This window comes from Pollachius pollachius, assembly GCF_949987615.1.
Source record: "Pollachius pollachius genome assembly, chromosome: 20".
NCBI lineage: Eukaryota > Metazoa > Chordata > Actinopteri > Gadiformes > Gadidae > Pollachius > Pollachius pollachius.
Window position 1 is genome coordinate 9332028 of NC_136953.1, and position 18531 is coordinate 9350558.

At 47.2% G+C, this 18531-nt stretch overlaps 2 protein-coding genes across 2 annotated transcripts; both read right to left on the minus strand.

The window, feature by feature from the left end:
* On the minus strand, positions 1-7929 carry LOC307090784 (actin-related protein 2-A). The gene is made up of 9 exons (XM_079757551.1): positions 7791-7929; positions 6489-6599; positions 5006-5164; positions 4231-4360; positions 3960-4096; positions 3377-3526; positions 2840-2985; positions 1589-1721; positions 1-1195 (listed from the first exon to the last, which is right to left on the minus strand). The coding sequence occupies exons 1-9, from the start codon at positions 7836-7838 to the stop codon at positions 1025-1027; spliced, it is 1185 nt and encodes a 394-aa protein (XP_079613677.1). The 5' UTR covers positions 7839-7929; the 3' UTR covers positions 1-1024.
* Positions 7930-9729: 1800 nt separating this feature from the next.
* On the minus strand, positions 9730-12204 carry six7 (SIX homeobox 7; the record flags this gene model as incomplete). Its single annotated transcript, XM_079758373.1, has 3 exons — positions 9730-9958; positions 10327-10490; positions 11797-12204. The coding sequence occupies 3 exons, from the start codon at positions 12202-12204 to the stop codon at positions 9730-9732; spliced, it is 801 nt and encodes a 266-aa protein (XP_079614499.1).
* Between the last annotated feature and the right edge of the window lie 6327 nt (positions 12205-18531).

Below are 18531 nucleotides of genomic sequence, written 5' to 3' on the forward strand. Positions count from 1 at the left end.
GCCCACTATTTATTTTTAATGGGGAAAAAAAACACATCAATGTATTATCGTCATGTAATATCGGTATCACAATAAAACAGCAATATCTGTTCATAACGTTGTTTCATCACATTTTCTGTCCCGGTCTGAAGACATCATATGCACTCCTCGACATGGTAATGAAACATCGAGTCAGTCCGTTGTTTGTTAACAAAAGGCCTTAAAGCTTTTCTCTGAGTGGCCGGAGGAGTCCATTTGAGAGTCCATTTTGCTCTCAATCCTAGCACTGTGGAATAACGTTGCGTTGTGCGAGACACAATGCAACTTGTGTGTATGTATGTGTATTTTATCAAGCTTTGTTTTCAAGCACAATATAACAACTCAATCCTGTGTGTCCTGGGCTGCTCACTCTGTGCACTCTGGGTGTGATTTAGATATAACAGATTTTATTTTCAATAGCCTTTTGAAATAATTGGACCGTTAATACAATTACACAAAAAAACTCCAGTGGCTGCCAGGAATAGAGCATAATATCAACAATATAACAATAACCGAATAAGGCAAAAACATTGGGGTTGTCGTTTGATAACCGATGGTTATCGTATGTGTAATATTGATAATATCCATTATTAACAATCATGAGTCATTATTTGGAGGATTCACCCACTCAACAGGTTATGACTCAAAATACCATAAATAGAACAATATGGTGCTCCATCCCCCAAAAGTGAAACACAGTTTTGAAGTTACATCATGACATAAACTACAACAAACCAAAGGTTCTTGTATGCATAACCCTCCCGAAATACTGTGTGTGTGTCTCTCTTACTCTTTGTAAGTGTTTGTGTCTCTTTGTAAGTGTGTGTCTTTTTGTAAATGTGTATGTGTGTCTCTGTGTGTATGTGTGTCTCTGTGTGTGTGTGTGTGTGTCTCTGTGTGTGTGTGTGTGTGTGTGTGTGTGTGTGTGTGTCTCTGTGTGTGTGTGTGTACGTGTGTGTGTGTGTGTGTGTGTGTGTGTGTGTGTGTGTGTACGCGACTATTGTGTCTATTTGACTCCCCCGGCCAGCTTGTCTAACACTTTGGAGCCCTTCTCCATGTACTCCTCCTTGCTGATCCAGAAGGACTCCTTGTCCTTCATGATGTTGGCCAGCACGGCCCCGCCCATGAACACCATGTGCTTACGTCTGGGCGGGTCCTCGATGCGGATCTTAAACTTCTGCAGGGAGAACATGGAGAACAGGGAGAGAATGGGGGTGTTAGTTGAAACTTTAGAGTGTGTGTGTGTGTGTGTGTGTGTGTTTAAAACCATTTTGCAATGGAAAGAGTGTCCGAAGGAGAATAGTTATTTATTCAAACGTTAAACAGCCAGTATAGTGTTATATTGTGTCAATGTTTATAATATTTTTAATAATAAACCCATCTAACCCATACTTCCTCCCGTTGACCGATGGTGTAAGATTGCAAACAGCGACACATTCCCTCTATAATTTCAGAACCTAAGTTGTCTAAACCTATGACCACCTTGACACGGCACGCTTCTAACACCTCCAGCCTGAAGCCAGGATCCCAAGCCCCCCCCCCGTGTGTGTTTGAGGGGCTCCGTATTCACCGAGAGCTTCTGCGTGTCTCCGTTCAGCACGTGCTCCAGGTACAGCTGTTTGATCTCCCTCTCCAGGCGGGAGGGCAAGCCCGGGTACATGGTGGTGCCTCCGGATAGCACGATGTGTCGGTAGAAGTCAGCCCTGTAGAGGGGGGAGGGGAGAAGAGGGGGAAGGATGTGGTTTAGCTCAAGAATTACTAGTATTAGTAATAGTACTATTAGTACTATTGAGTTGCACGTAATCTTTGTTATAGCACGTCTGCGTATGTGTGTGTGTATGTTTGTGTGTGTGTCCATCTGTCAATGGCTGTATGTGTGATTCGTATCGGCCTGTTTGTATCCTTGCCAGAGGGAGTTGAAAAGGACTCAGCAGTTGTTGCTTCAGCCCTCTAAGAGACGGAAACATCTCCGGTCTCTCGCCAAGTTGCATAACACGTTCGTGTTTCATCACCACCCGAGGAATTGCCTTCAACAAGGACATATTCTTGTCGTTCTTTTTGCAAATATTTGAGCAGGTACATTTGACTTAATCCTACGATCTGTTGCGTCGGCCATAGATGAGGTGAATGTAAATGAATGAGGTGTTTTAAGATGTCAGCATGGCTGCAGCGACAGCAGAAGCTGAACCACAGTTTCTGCGGTTGAAGCAAACAGGAAGAGGAAGTAAGAGTCGAGCTCGGACTGAAACATAGACTTCCTTATTTAATCCTTAATCGGACTGCTCATCGACAGAAACACAAGCCCAAGACTTTTGAGATTCAAAATAATCAAGTGTTTCCATTCTAAGTGCATTCATCAATGTAGATACAACCCAAAAAGTGCAAGAATCATGAGGACATAAAATTAATCAAATAAGCAAACTGCTTGAAGTGCTACTTCAAACAAAAAAAGTTAAGATTCGTTCTACAAGTGTTGGAGCCAGACATGATAGACACCATCATCACATGTCACATGACCAACAACAGCGGTCTAGACCTTATTAATCCCTTTATGTCTGTCTTGGCCATCCACACAAACTTAAAGTCTATGGCTGCAAGCTCATGCAAAACGTCCAACCCATTGACATTATTCTTCAGAATGGGACCCATGGAGAACCAAAATCCCGCACCAACTACATAATCGGTCTACCTTTTCCGTGATTTTCATCCCCGGGGAAACGAGGTTACGGTTTTCTTACAGTAGAACACAGCTGAGCTGTGGGCTACCCTTAACCCAGTCAACCGATCACAACAAGGACCCTGTGTCCGACGGCAGACCGACCTGAGATCGATGTCGGCGGCCTGGATGGTGTTGAAGAGCAGCTCCGCCACGCCGGCCCCCTCCACGTTGATGAGGTGGGGCTGGAAGAGCGCCTCGGGGGCTCCGAAGCGCTCCCCGCCCACCTTCACCTGCCGCCCGTCTGGAAGCTGGGGGGTGGGGGAACAGATCGTTAGGAACGTGGGAGAAGGGGTCCCACTGGTGTTGTGCGTCACGTTACAGGGTCCGGTTTGGAGGTCGGATGGATCGATACGAATGGCTGATGACCTGATCATCTCTTATCAATGGGTTTGACTGGACGGTGCGTAACGGGTAATCATTTACATTATCTTCTCCCTTGGGGACGGCTTAGAGGCAATTGTGAGTATTAATATTAATACTACCGGTATGGATAACACTGGTAATGTTACTGCTAGGTTTGACCCTTGACGTTAGCTTTTTGTGTGTAAATAGTTCTGGAATTGGAACTGGTTTAAGAAGTGTAACCGTCTGTGTGTGTGTGTACATCCCGATGGGGGGGTGGAGGTGTCGGCGGAGTACCGTGAAGGTCTCCACGAGCACGGTGGTCTCGTTGGCCAGCTGCTGCTCCTGCTCGATGTTGTAGCCCACGTAGCACAGCTTCTCCTTCAGCATGCGCACCGTCTCAAAGTCGGCCGTGTGGTTGAAGGCGTAGCCCCGGAGCAGCAGCAGCTGGAGGTGGAGGCGGCGGTGGAGGCGTTAGGGGAGAGAGGGGGGTGTTGGGGTTACGCTTGCATGGAGCAAATCTCTTGTGACTGAAGCCCTGGGATCCCCAGCAGTGCGAGTGCAGGGTTTATTATCATGGGGTAGAGCTGCGGTTCACCACAGGGGCAGGGTTCTAATCACAGCAGTAAGTTGTGTTATATAAGTAACCCACTCAGTTGGTATTCCTTTAGACAGAAGAATATGGATCCTTGTATCCAAAGTGGCTTAGAAGTGAGACTGGGAGCGTTCAAAGTGTCGACGGGAGTGTCGTAACACTCAAATACACAATGCCATGTCGAAAAAGAGTGTCGCTAACATTTGGACGAAAGCTTTCTATAAAAACGCCGGGCCGATTTAGAGGCCGTCGCGTGCGTGCGTTTGTGCGTGCGCCCGGACACACCTTGATCAGGTAGCGTGTGATGTCCCGTCCGGCGATGTCCAGCCTGCGGGTGAGATGGGGCAGGGAGAAGCCCTCGTACACGGGACAGATGTGGGTCACCCCGTCCCCCGAGTCCACCACCACGCCCGTCAGCAGACCTGCGCCCCGAAACACGAGCCGGACCCTCCGTTTTACAACTTTCACTCGAGTCATTTGAGTTCATGCTGTTTGGCTCTTCCAAGGAAAGGGTTATGGAGGATGAGGGGGCGGGGGGGTGTAGCGGGGGTCTTACCCTGAGCGTAGAGGGTGAGCACGGCCTGGATGGCCACGTAGATGCCGTGGAACCCGTACGTCTCGAACATGACCTCGGCGATCTTCTGCCGGTTCTTGGTGGGGTTCATGGGGGGCTCCGTCAGCAGCACCTGTGTGAGGAGGGTAGAGAGGACTCGGTGTTAGACCAGCAGCCTAACACCTTGCTGTGTTGTTGTTGCTGGGACGTCGTTTGTTCTGTTGCTCAGTGGCGCCCCCACATGGTGGCTCTAGGGACTGGCACTCACCAGTGATTTACATCTGGTCGATTATGATATTGATACATTGGATTTTATAATGTTAATTCTTCCCCCTTTTCTTTGTCCAAAGGTGAAATAAATATGAAGGTTAAAGAAATGTGCAAAGCATAACCAACACAGCCATGGCTGGGGCTGGCTTGATTACTGATTCTCAAATAGCTTGATATTCATATTGAACATGTTCACATTTGTTATGTAAAGTAAAACCAGACTGCTTAAACTGAACCGCGCCATTTCTGGTTAAGAACTCTGTCAGTGACCTGATTTCTGCGTGGGAAAAATGTCTTCCTCATACAACATCAGCCTAAAACAAACCACTTTTGCGGCCCTTTAAGATAACAGAACTTCTCCACAGGGATGGGCCACTGCAATAGGTTCTTCAACCGGCCCACTCAAGAACCACCTCGGCACCGTTGGTCACCGCGTGGAGGAGGAGGAGGAGGAGGAGGAGGAGAAGGAGGAGGAGGAGGAGGAGGAGCAGGAGGAGGAGCTCCTTACCTTGCAGTCGGGCGGGTCTACGTTGAGGCGCCCGGGGCCGAAGGTGTAGTCCCAGATGTGGATCATGTCCTCCCAGGAGCGCACCATGCCGTTGTCCATGGGGTAGGTGACCTCCAGCATGGAGCGGCACTCGCTGGCCTCGTCGCCCACCATCAGGTCCTGGAGGGGGAGGGGGTTGCCCCAAAAAAATGTTTTGACCAAATTGTTTTCAATGTTTATGGTATTTCTCTACGTATTAGGCACATAACCGCCCTGGAGAGGGAAGCATGGCGCTGCTTCTTTTGATAACCGGTTCAGCCCATACTGTAGTCTAGGTCGGCCGTGGGCCTCCAGTCATTCAGTCGGTCTGGTCTGAAAGCCCTCTTTGTAAACAGTGCATGGGTAAAGGCCAGGTGGCCTGGGCATCACAAGTTTTTCATTCATTTGCATTAACATTGTTTGTAACCACTTTACCCAGGCTGAAATAAGGTGTAGTGCGTTGCTGTTTAGTCTTTTAAGCAGACACGTATGCCTGAAGCATCTTGCCCTAGCCAGAATCCCCCTAATGAGTGACATCCCCCCCGGTGTGAGGGAGGTACTCAGAGATCAGGGCGTCAGGGTCAGTCACCATTCTGACCGTAACCGGGGCTTAGGGATGGCCTGCAGGTGTCCAATCAGATTGTCCCGTTCTAAGACCCTTACGCCAACACCGGCTCAGAGATGAGAGGTGTTAAAAGGTGACTGGGGGGTGAGGGGGCATCATGTTAGAGCCGAACCCGCCCGGCTCTGGTAGTCGATACACCGCGACGATCGAGGGGATTTAAACCGACTTTTTCTTTCTTCGTATTTCCCCCCCCTCCCTTTTCTCGACAAAACATGACACGTGTTGAGAACGGGTTGTGCAATTGAATTGAAAATACCGAACCAGTTCAGGGCTGTAAAGAAGGATTGATGGTCGATCATTCTGACCTTTGCAATAAGCCTTGACCTTAAGTGGACACCTGCAAGCCACACTGATCTGTCCAACCGCAATGTAAATACACGTCTGATGATGGTAGTTGCAAACCAACAAAAGCTGAATTAACTGTAGGGTCGAACTGATGAGGATATTGATAATCATTTAATCTGAGGATTATTTTATTGTCATAATAATAATTGGTTATTTATTGGTCTCGTGGGTTGTACGTCGAGAAGAACATTGTCTTCTGGCCTCAATAACTAGTTTTTTTTTTGAAGATGTATTATGTGTGGACTTGAAAACGGCTTTGTAGCTTAAAAACACAAGGCTGGTCCCCAGATGGTGTTCTTGGCCTCCACAGATGCCTTCCCCTTATCAGAAAGCATATTTTCATTCAAATGTAAAGCTCATGATGCTAACCTTGGATTGTACATATAGTTTTCATTTGATAAAAAAAATATTCTAATGAATTGGATTACGTTTTTTATACGTTCACTTGAGGCTTTAACTTCTACTCAGTTGAACCTCAGACCTCGAACAACCCACCTTAATCTCAATGTTCCCAACTTTAGTGTTGGAGCGAATGAGGGGACGGCCGACCATAGCAGGGAAGATGTGTTCTGGGAAGTTGGAGCCGGCAAACCCACACTTGACAAACTGGAGAGAGGGGGAGAGAGAGAAGGTAAAACAGACATTGTGTTTGTGTACAGCAGTAACCATAGTTGTCTGAGAGGTTCAGGAAAGTTTGTGGCCAACTGCCTATTAATATAGGTTCCCTTTTTTTTTGCGTTGGAGAACTAGCAACTGACAGTGTGACAGCACCAACTAGCAATGTTTTTTTGCTGTTGTTCTTTTTGTTCTTTTTTTTTTTTTTCATTTAAGCTTTTATCACTTAGTTATGTTGCATTAGTTATACTGTCTTTGCACTTATGCATTAGTTATACTGTCTTTGCACACTAAACGACAATTGGATACTTTCTGTATCCAATTGTCGTTTATTAATTGTGTATTCTATGTTGTTATTTTGGTATTTCCTGGGTGCATATTTTGGTAACAACCTAGCCTTTCTGGATAATATCGTCATGGCGACACATACAGCTGTTTGCCTAACTTAACTAGGCCTACATTTGCGGAGTGTCGAGGCATGCCCATTGGACTGTGGAGGCATTCCACGACCGGGAGGTGTGTGCAACATTCCAGGCTTTGGGCTCCAGGTACAGCGACTTTAAGTAGGCCTAATTAACACTAATCAATCGGGTTTCATTTCCCTCCTTTTTCTTTTCATGCATCAAGCCATTCGAAATGATAACGGACTTCCTTGCGCGTTTGTGTGTTAAGTTTACAGAGATGCGGAAGAGAGGGTTGTAGACGCGACTTAAAAAACAACTGAAAACTCTCTTCCTATATTCTGGCCAATGACAGCGCGCTGTAAGGTAATCACCACCATTTATGGCTCTGTGCACAAGTCCAGGCAGATGTGGGCGAAGTATGCCCTAAGAACATTAAGTCCCTATATTCCACGAATCACATAATTCAGCCAGTCCAAATTCAAATATAAAAGCCTATAATATTGCCTATACAGAGTGGTATGTGCAATCCACTCAGCACGAATGTAGGCCTGCTATACAATCATTTCACAAGTCTTAAGTCAATCGCATCAACAGTCTACCAAGAGTGATCTTAAGTCATTTCCTGGAGAAATGAAACACGCGAGTTATCAAGTAGCTGCAAACGCGATTATGACAGATCATACGGTCCTCACTTTCAAAAGTCGCCTCATTCATTATTCAATTGTGAACCTGTAAGTTATGAGCTCAGGGGTTTGAAAAAGGAAGTGAATCGACTTACACCCGTGCCATTGTCACACACCACCACCTTCCTCCCCTGGCTGTCCATGGTCGCTCAAAAGTATGATAGCCTATACTCGGGAGTCCGATTCATGCACCAGCATCAAGCGTACCGATACCTGGGTCTGCTTGCGCTTCTTTGGGAGGAGTTCTCTGCAATTTAAAAGTGGGCGGGGTTACTGGTGACGTCATTCCAGTAGTGTGTGTGTGTGTGAGTGTGAGTGTGAGTGTGAGTGTGAGTGTGAGTGTGAGTGTGAGTGTGAGTGTGAGTGTGAGTGTGAGTGAGTGTGTGTGTGTGTGTGTGTGTGTGTGTGTGTGTGTGTGTGTGTGTGTGTGTGTGTGTGTTTGTGTGTTGTCTTATGAGCAGATGTGATGAGTCGCGGAACTTTTTGAACTAGAAAGGTGTTCATGCAAAGGTGTGCATTCGAATTGTACACTACGGTCATATATGGCTCACGGTAGCCCCTTGAATTCCTTATTTTGATTTGCTGGAACATTGTTCAACATGAACGTATTCTAAGGTAAATAGGCCATGGATAAAGGTAGCAAAAATATTTCCAAAATAGTTGACTGCAACTGATTTTGAACATTTTGAAAAAAAAAAATCGTAATAAAAATGTGTCACAACAACACTGAGCCGATTTTGAATAAAAATAGGTTTATTTGCACAAAAAGTTTACAAAATACTCATGTTCAGTGAAATGCAGTGACTTACAACGATGATGAACGGACAAAGGGGAGACCTGTGGCCGAGTGGAGCTGTTCTCTGAAGAACCGAACAGAGGCCACTGAGGTAAGATGAGAAACATCTTCACGTCTCCACCTCTCCGTCACTCATTAGTGAGGACGATGATGTCACATCCTTCCTGCTGACGCCACTTGGAGGATTTCAAAAGGCATTAGCACAGTCTTAAACAGGTAGGGTAAAAAAAAAAAAAAACTTTTAATGTTAAGGTCTTATAGCAGCTTTTTTGAGTGCTGTTGTGTGTTTAAAAATAATCGTTTTGAATTTCAGATTTATCATTGGATTGCAAGAGTAATCTTCGCTCATTTAAGGCAGTGACATCACGTTTGTGGTGTAAATGATATGAAGAAAAAGTAGAATAAGTTTACACAAAGCGTACTTGTGTTGTTGCATATAGAGTGACCCTAGGGAAGGCGTCGGCCCGTCAAATGCTGTAGTCAAGTAAATGTCAATCTATCACTATGTTATGAACCTCACATCAGCACTAGTATCAACACTTTACAACTCACCTATTCCAATCCGTGTGTAGTAATATTAAACAATAATTCAAAGACTCAAAGGTTTTAAAAGACCACGTGTCAGAAGTATAGTACCGTTGTTTACCTGTCTACAGTGTGTAGTGTAGTGAGAGGGGGTGTTGAACGGTGACATTTAAGAGAGAGTTTAAGTGCATGTTGTTCAGCGCAACGACGCTAACGGGGGTTCTTTGGTTTGTTCTCGCGATGTCGTCCGTTCGCCACCACCCGGGTGGCCACGTCTCATGTCTAGCGCGGTGAAGCGCGCACACGCTATATTTCAGCAGCAGGGGGCGCTGTTTCCACAAGCTATATTTGAGGTTGCCGTCGGATAAATGTTTTCTCGTATCTCCTCGTCGCCCAGTGTCCCTCCACATTCGGCCATCGCATTATCCTGGGTTGGGGTGGGTGTGGTTGGGGTTGGGGTCGTGGGGGAGGAGACTAGTTAAAGTGTGAACAGTAACTGTGACCCTGACCCGTGGAAGGATGGTGTGCGTTGCAGCAGTGTCTTCCCTTCATAGTTTCTGTTCACAATGGAGGCCCAGGGCGGATCCGATGTAGCAGCAATGCATGTTGGGATACGGAACCCCTCCACTGACTCCACTGTCAATTTAACCCTCCCTCCCCAGCGGCTGGTGTGTGTGTCGGGGAGGGGGGGGGGAGGGGGGTCAGGTGACCGGCTAAGAGTCGAACTCGCTGTCGCTGCTGACGGAGATGTCGGGGGTGGAGGCGCCACCGTTGCCACGGCGCTCGCTGCCCGTGCTGCAGTCGCTGGCGCCCGGGCTGGGGGCGGGCTGTGGCGAGGAGGAGGGGGAGGCGGCCAGCCGCAGACCGGGGTGGCGCTGGCGGTCCTGGTGGGAGCCGTCCGGCGAGCCCTCGGCGGTGGGGAGGGAGGGGTCCTGCTGTAGCCTGGTGTGGGGAGGGGGGGGAATGGTTAGAGTGTATTCAGGACCGGGACGGACGGTGTGTGATTACTGTGTGAGCATTGCGACAGCGGTGTGTGTGTGTGTGTGTGTGTGTGTGCCTCAATTGTAAGACGCTTTTGATAAAAGTGTCACAGGAAATCCCCAGAAGTGAATGGAAAGGCCAAACTCCTCTTTGATGTCTGTCTGTCTGTCTGTCTGTCTGCCTGCCTGCCTGCCTGCCTGCCTGTCTGTCTGTCTGTCTGTCTGTCTGTCTGTCTGTCTGTCTGTCTGCCTGCCTGCCTGCCTGCCTGCCTGCCTGCCTGCCTGTCTGTCTGAACCTCGCCCCCTGAGGCGCCCTCTGAGCAGACGTACCGGTTCTTGGCGGAGGCAGCCCGGTCCCTCTGCCGCCGGTTCTTGAACCAGTTGCCGACCTGTGTGGGCGTGAGGCCCGTGGCCTGGGCCAGGTGGCGCTTGCGGGACGGGTTGGGGTAGGGGTCCTGGAGGTACCACTCCCGGAGCAGGCTGCGCGTCCTCTCCTGGGGGGGGAACAGAGGGTGAGCATGATGTAGGACGTCCCGCACAGGGTTCAATGTGTGGGGGGGAAGATCTAGTCACTCCGATTCTTCAACCAGTTAGTCGTGGAACATTTGTAAAGTGTGACTTCATTCATTTTTTGACTTGAGGACGGGCTTCTCTTGACACGCGCGCACATAGAGATTAAAGTACACAGAACTACAGCACACACCTATAGATATACCTACAAGAAATGCTACATCAAATGAATAATGTTATTCCTGACAAAGGTAGTTGATAACTGATCATTTCTTTTTTTGCATATGGAGCTTCATTCATGTGTTACATCATGTGACTTTCAATTAATTGTATACTATTAATTTTTTACTGATGGGGTTCCAGCGACACCAGTTTTTCTAGTTTAGCATCATCCGGTTTAAAAACGCTTGATAAAAACCACTGTAATCTGAAAAACAGACTCATTGATGTGTACCTGTTATTCCTATAGCTAATACCATGGATCTAATAATCTGTCACAGGATTGACATAATACCCACACGTGCATTAGATAATGGTCAGGAGCAAATCCCTCACAAAGTAGGCTATTAAATGAAAGCTCAGTAATACTCAGAAACCATTATTCAATCGACCACAAACGGCACGCGACATCTGATATTCCCTCAGGAATAAACCGACAGAATAAATCCCCACTGTGCCTCTGTCAGTCAACAGTTCGCTATAGCACTGCAATTAGTTTCCACAGTGCATTCATCGTTAATGTTGTATTGATTTGCACCGGTTATTCCCTGCTGAAAATAAACACTTAATCACTGAATTCAATGACAATTAGGGGCCCCTGTTCACCAACTGTGTATCGAGGAGCCGCCGTCCCTCGGGGCCCCCAGAACAATTCCTACTCCTCCTCCATTTGAACGGAGCTAAGCGTCCCACGTTGAAAAGTGGCGTTTAAAGCGATTCTCTGGCCTGTGTCGGACCTTAGAACGGGGCGCAGGGCTTAAGGTGCATTATCCTTATCTTAGATTATATCCACTCCATCAGGATCTTAAGAGCTCAGAGATGATGCCGTTAAGACAAGACACTTACAGCAGATGAACGGTCAAAAACGAAGAAAAAAATAAATCAGAAAATACAACTGAAATATTGGCTCTAATTATCATCCGTCTATCCTTAAAGGAAGTTTCGTGCGATGAAACTTCAAACTAATTTCCCCTTTTACGCACAGCCTAATCCTGGCGTGTGTGTTCATCAGCGACAACATGATCACAAACCGGCCAATAAATCGGATCTACGCAGCGGACAGGGCCCTACCTTAAAGCAGTGGGTCTTCTGCTCGCCGTCCCAGATGGTCCGGGGCAGCGGGAACTTCTTGCGGATGCGGTACTTCTCCACCGGGCCCAGGGGCCGCCCGCGGAGCCTCTCCGCCTGGCGGTAGTGCGCGTCCAGCCACAGGTCCTGCAGCTTGGCGTGGGACTCGCGGGTGAACCGGTGGCTCTGGAGGATCTGATAGAGGCCCTCGAAGTTCCCCCCGTGGAAGGCGACCAGGGCCCGCGCTCGCATCACGGACTCCTGGCGGTTGAGGGCCTCCGCCGCCGTCCCGGGCACCGCGGCCGGCAGGGACCACAGGAACCGGCCGAGGCGCTCGATGTCCCCGGTCTCCTCCAGGTTCTCGCACACCCGAGCCACCTGCTCGGGGGTGAACATGGGCAGGTGGAACATTGTATCCTTGCTTTTGTTTCAGGGCCTTTTGTTTTATTCATGCGGGGTCTCTTCCCCCCTCCAAAACCTGCAGCAGGTGACGAGCGCGTGATTCCCACGTGCATGCGCGCTAGACGGTTGTCTACACACAGTGACTCGGTTGCATTCGTTATGGTCGAATCGCTTCTCAGACGGATGGTTTTTAAAATAAGGCGGGAGTTCCTTATGCAACCCCCCCCCCCACCTCCTCCAACTCCTCTGCCTCCTCCTCCCTCCCCTACTTTAGCTCCTTTCCAGGTATTTGCGCAACAAGGTCCTGCTGCTGCCCCGGCGAGGACGGCCGTGGCTGTGAGCGGTGAACAAATCCGCCGCCTTTCCCGGAGTTTGAGCTAGTGGCGAAGAGAGAACGCCAGAAGTCAACTCGGTATTTATAGCCAGATACAATTAGCATCTCTGTGGTTGTTTTGAGAAGGATTATATCCCCCCCTCCCCATGGCCATTAGCCTCTTAGCGGGGGGTAGTGTGTACAGAGGTGACTGGCTGATCAGCTTGTTTGGCTTAGCCCGGGATACGAGACTGGACGGGGAGAACCGGAGGGGAGCATGGCCGGCGCGAACGTTTGATTGGTTCGATCAGATGACCCGGGACCGATCTCACCGATCTCGCGCGGCTAGTTCGCTGCATTGGCTTCTGATCACTGATCGATAATCGGTTATTAAAAGCTGCCTGAGCCTGGCTGTGGACAGGCTAATTGCTGATATATAGGCCTTACAAGGAAACAATCAAGCATCAGATAGACATATTACAACAATGGCCTTCATGCTCGAAAGTAGTTGGATATACAGTTCGTTCTTGTGTCTAGAAACCTATTCAAACATAAGTAAATGTGTGTGTGTGTGTGTGTGTGTGCGTGTGCGTGTGTGTGTGGTGGGTTGGGGGGGGGGGGGGGGGGGGGGGCGGTTCTTCTAAAACCCTCAACAACACCCCAGACCAATGGACAGCATTAGTAATAAAGCCAGCCATGTGTGCGCGTGCGTGTAGCCTTAACTGTGATCGTCCGTGACGACCCATGGCCATAGGTCACACAGGGCACGGCCCCTCCGTCTGCAAGGGCATTAATGAACAGTGCGCCTCGCCCCTGATCTCGTTTAATCAGTCTTAGACACATTTCCCATTAAGCAGGTTAGCCATCCTATTGGAAGCATACGCCTGCCTGTTCAAACATGGTGTGCGCTTTAATCCGCCCCAAGACTTTAACACAATGTGTCGCACGTCCATCACTTTTTTTTCCAAGAACTTATGTGTTTAGCCGCTTACCCCTCACTTTGCTCGGTGTGTGTGTGTGTACGTGGAATCAGTATTATGAGGGGGGGGGTCGAACTGAACTGGGAGTCAAAACACATGTTGTTATGCTACGCTAAGGTATTTAAGATTATCTGTATGTCTCCATCTGATGGCAGGGATACAGAGGTTGTAGTCAGGTAACAGATCATGGGGGTTTAAGAGGAGGTGAGGACCCCCAATGTTATCCAAACTGTCTGCAGATTAAACAACGTTTTCATATGCTGGCTTTCGACAGCCCCGATCATTTGGGTTAATGAGATTATCTGGATGTATAGATTCATCCTGTTATTGTACGAGACCCTTAATGTCGGTTTCATTCTTTCACATTTTTGGAACAAGGTATTATATAAAGTTTACACTTAAAGTGGGGTGGAGATCAATCAGATTTTCAATAACTTTAGATCAAAATTGAAATTAAGGTAACACTAAAAATATCTGCAAATAAACGCAACAAAATATTAATCACAAAGGGGGGAGACATTTCTATTGATTGCCTTTTGTATTTGGAATAACAGCCTATCATGAGTTTCAAAGTGCAGGCTAATTTCGACATGCGCTAGAGACAACAACAATTCCCCCAAAAACACCTTATGTATTGTTCATCTCAGTTGGTTTATATAGACTGTGCAAAGCAACTGATTGGGTGATAGAAAGAGAGGTGTGTGTGTGTGTGTGTGTGCGTGCAGCTTGGCACAGGGGGAAAAACGGGCACAACAAAGATCATGCTCAGAGATAAGCTGCACCCCTCCAAGCTTCAAACAGCTAAACACACACCTAAACACACACGCACACGCACACGCACACACACTGATCATCTCCACCAGGGGGGCTGATCAATCTGTTAGACACTTTGAGAGCAGCCTTTTATAGAGCATCAATCTGTTAGTGTGTGTGTATATTGGCATAAGTAAATGTGTGTGTGTGTGTGTGAACTGAAATTAAACTCTCTTGGTTATACCTTAGTCATTGAGCTTCACACAATATATTTACATACATACAGACTTTGTAACATACTATGTGTGCAGATAACAATATAATTGAATGACTTTTATGTCCCAGTTATTCAGGTGTAGACTATACTCTGAGGTCCAACCGTGCGAGTATAGTCTCACTGTAACATTGGCGGCCATAAAGTTATCAAAGAACGCGCTGAACTTTAAATAATTACTGTCCCTGATAACCTCCTGCTCTAATTGAAGGTGATGGTAGAAAGATGTGTTTCAATCTGAAAACAATAAGCCTGGTATGGACAGCTTTAGAAATGTGCCGTCCCCCATCTGTTCCATCGGTGAGCTTTTGTGTTTTGCTTGGCGGAATATTTAGTTCATATTTAATGTTTCAATGTCAGACATGATGCATCGTATTTGCTTTGCTAATAAACCTCTTGTTTGCACATCCGATTTTAACATCTGCCAAAAACGTAGTAGAAAAAGGGTCTACAAATATGCATAATTTATTACCGTCGGAACAGCTGCAAAAGTTACATGCGAGCACGTCAAATAATGAACATGTAACTCATATCAAGGCACACTTTCACCGCCATTTGGAGATATACCTGAGTAAACCGTAAATTGTTCTGATCCTTGCCGGGGTGCCAGGATGAATCCCATAAATGAAGGTTTCTTCAGTGTTGTTATCACCTGGTTCAGTTTGACACCAAACTGAATAGCACCAAATAATCTCACTCCCACAACCAAACACACAAGCCTGGAAGCACAGGCACACACAAGCACGCACGCACACACAATCACACAATCACACACACACACACAAATGCACAGGGACACATTTGGATGCTTATGGAGGCATTCACTTATTGGCCACAATATGAAGGAACCCTACTTGGCATAGTTAATTAGTGACTTAAACAGAAGTCTCCTGCTCTTATAATGGACTGTTGGTTTTGTCAGCAGACAAAGGAAGAGGCGTGCATGTGTGTTTGTGTGTCTGTGTGTGTGTTTTGACCTCATTTTCCTATGAATAGGGGTTGCTGGTGGTAAGTAGATAATACTAATTACTTCTCCTCCCAATTGCTTGTTAATTGTGTTTGGTGTGGATTTATACAGTATGGTAATACCCCCCCCCCCCACACACACACACACACACACACACACACACACACACTCAAGCTCTCGAGGAAAAAAAAGCCACACACACAAACACACACACACAGACTTGTCACAAGCTAATTCCCTCTAGGCAAATGTGTAGGGGCTAATTACAAGCTAATTTGCAACTCAACAGCGGCATCCTCTCAGACAGCTCCCCCCCCCCCATCGACCCCCCCTTATTCATCATTATTTCTCCTGGCTTATCCTCATCTGCCCCGTGTGTCTTAACACTGCCTCTCAGCCCCCGCCCCGAAACAAAACCCCATAATACACTTCCACATCTACTGCCTCAGGGCACCCAGGGGCGACCCCCACCCCTCTCTCTCCCCCCTCCCTCACTGTCTGACTCAATAGGTACTGTAGGCACAGGTGACGGAGGTGAGCGAGATAAGCTCTTTCCCATTAAAGTTAACGAGACGAGTTGCTTAAACTTCTGTTCAAACTTTCAGTAGTATAATTCAGTAGTTAGGGGATAACAATATAATTGGTTGATTGGGTGTGTTTTAGTTCCTGAAGCTCCAATATTCACTTTAGCGTGTTGGCTCCCATGATACTTAAGCATTAAGGTGTTTTACTTGACATTAAGTGTTAATAAATGTATATTATATAAATTTATCGATTCAAATTCAGATTTTTAATGAGAATAATAAGCGGCTTAAACTTCCAATACACATCCAAGATATGTTTTAACCCAACGCTCTGTGTAGATAAGTTGCGTTTTTATTTAAAACAATACCAAAAGATCCCTGACCTGAACCACGATCATGACTAAATGGATAAATGGATGAACATGCATCCCATGACCCATCCCCCATATTGTGATCTGTTTTATTACGCTTTTCAAGCGATCTCCCCAAGTATGCACCAAGACTCGCAAGTGGTTTCATTTAAACCGGCCCCTGAGGCCCGTTCCCCGGCCCCGGGCCCCTATAACCTGCCAGCAGCTCTCACCGCGCGCTGTGAGCCCAGACAAGCTCGAATTAACACACAGACCAGAACACGGCTCACAAATAGCTCCCAGACGCAGATCAACAACACCGGTATCACCAGCGCTTCAGCTTCCAGCTTAACCACAAGCCAGATAGCTCTCATTTAAGCCTTTAAAGAAATAGCATGCTAAACCGCCGCTTAGCCACTTGGAGTGGTGTTTTGTTTGTTTGCTAACTGCTAATAGTAACGGTGTGTGAGCATGTGCGGTCTCTCTCAAGAGTTCCACGTGGCGGCTGGTGCTGACGGGGTTTCTGGAAAGAGCTCACAGTGGATGCTACTCAGAAAACGCACAAAGGATTGGTTTTGTTGGTCCCCGGTCTCCCAGTGGCATTGTTCTGCCAAGAACAACTAATAGACTCTAATAGCAGTTTAACCAGGATATACTGAGGGTGTGTGTGTGTGTGTGTGTGTGTGTGTGTGTGTGTGTGTGTGTGTGTATGTGTGTGTGAGAGTACAGCTGGGATCAACAGCTCCATACTAATACTATATTAATTGGGAGTGAAATGAAGGGAAAACTAGTAAATAAATATCAATGCTGCGGTAAAAAAACAAAATGAGAGGCATTGAACTGCTAATGACTTCAGAATAGAGTTACCGATGTTTATTGGGGCATGCTGGAGGAGGGGATTGTCAGTGGGGGGGGGTAGTTGCATCCACTGTGACCCCCCCCCACACACACACACACATACACTCATCTCTTATTAATCCCTGCGCAGTACAACAGGTGTTACTGGGACTGGGTAAGAACCCTAAAGAGCCTTACAGGTGGACTTTACTCACCTAATTCAATAATGCTCATTAATTCCTGCTTCGGTGACTCCCCTTCCTCCCCCTTCCACCGCCCACGCCTTTATCCTCCCGGCACCTGATAGGTCGACCGGCCGCCCACCACCGGGACCGACCGGGATGAGCAGGCCCCCCTTTAAGGGTTTGGAGGGGTGAGATGGCGGGCTGGAACGGATCCCGTGTGGTCAGCTGTGTGGGGAAGCTGCTACTGTGGTTGAACTTGATCTCATTGAACTCGGTTGCTTGGTTTCCTGCCTGGTCACGTGACAAAACGCGAATAAAACAAAGGTGTACAAACTCAGACACCCGTGGTGTGCAGACAGACAGACAGAAAGACTGGGCCCGTGCATACTGATCATTCAGTTGTTTCAACAGAAAACTATATCCGGTAGTGTGTGTGTGGGCTGTGTGTGGTTCATCCACCATGTGTGGTGACCCACTGCGTCAAAGCGACTTAAAGCTCTGACTTAAAGGCCAGAATATGATCAATCGTATCCTTATTTGCATTGTTCCTGCCATCTGTCCCTTATATCTCATCCTAGCCAGTGAGGCCTGGATTTATTAGGATGCTTTTCCAAGAATTCCTTTTTTAATGCACTTCTAATTGATCAAATTAGAAATGCAGAGCTACAGCATAGATGTATTCATTCATGCTATAGGCTACCCCTTGAGTCAACGCAGAACGCATTAACTGTTTTGGAGCCAGCATTACAATTACGATCTACTTCACGGAACAGGATTACCAGAGACAATCTGCACCAGCCCTTAAACTCCACCCTCATCGACCTTATCAGGAACACAAAAATCAAGGATTATCGATGAATGACAAATCGATAACATTCCGGCTTTTGCAATCAATATCTCTTTGAGCAGATGTTGATACATTCAACATAAATGTCCATGAATGAATGGCGCGCAACCCTCTTGCTCCACTCTGGGTGTTGACATCATATCAGTCAGATCTCGAGAAGAGAAACCACACTGCAGGGTTAGAGACCCGCACAGGCCGGTGCACCAGTGAACGTTTTATAAACAGTGAATCCATTGGATCATGGCTTCTGGACATCTGCTCCTCAATGAAACCAGCTTTGTCTTAGTTGCATTAGTGCATCGATCT

What these genes read in the sequence shown, in the direction of transcription:
- LOC307090784 (XM_079757551.1), bottom strand. Translation starts at nt 7,838, where the DNA reads ATGGACAGCCAGGGGAGGAAGGTGGTGGTGTGTGACAATGGCACGGGT. An exon ending in TAGACCCGCCCGACTGCAAG is followed by an intron (nt 4,361 to 5,005) that starts GTAAGGAGCTCC and finishes CTCCTCACACAG; the next exon opens with GTGCTGCTGACGGAGCCCCC. An exon ending in GCCGCCGACATCGATCTCAG is followed by an intron (nt 1,722 to 2,839) that starts GTCGGTCTGCCG and finishes CCCCCTCTACAG; the next exon opens with GGCTGACTTCTACCGACACA.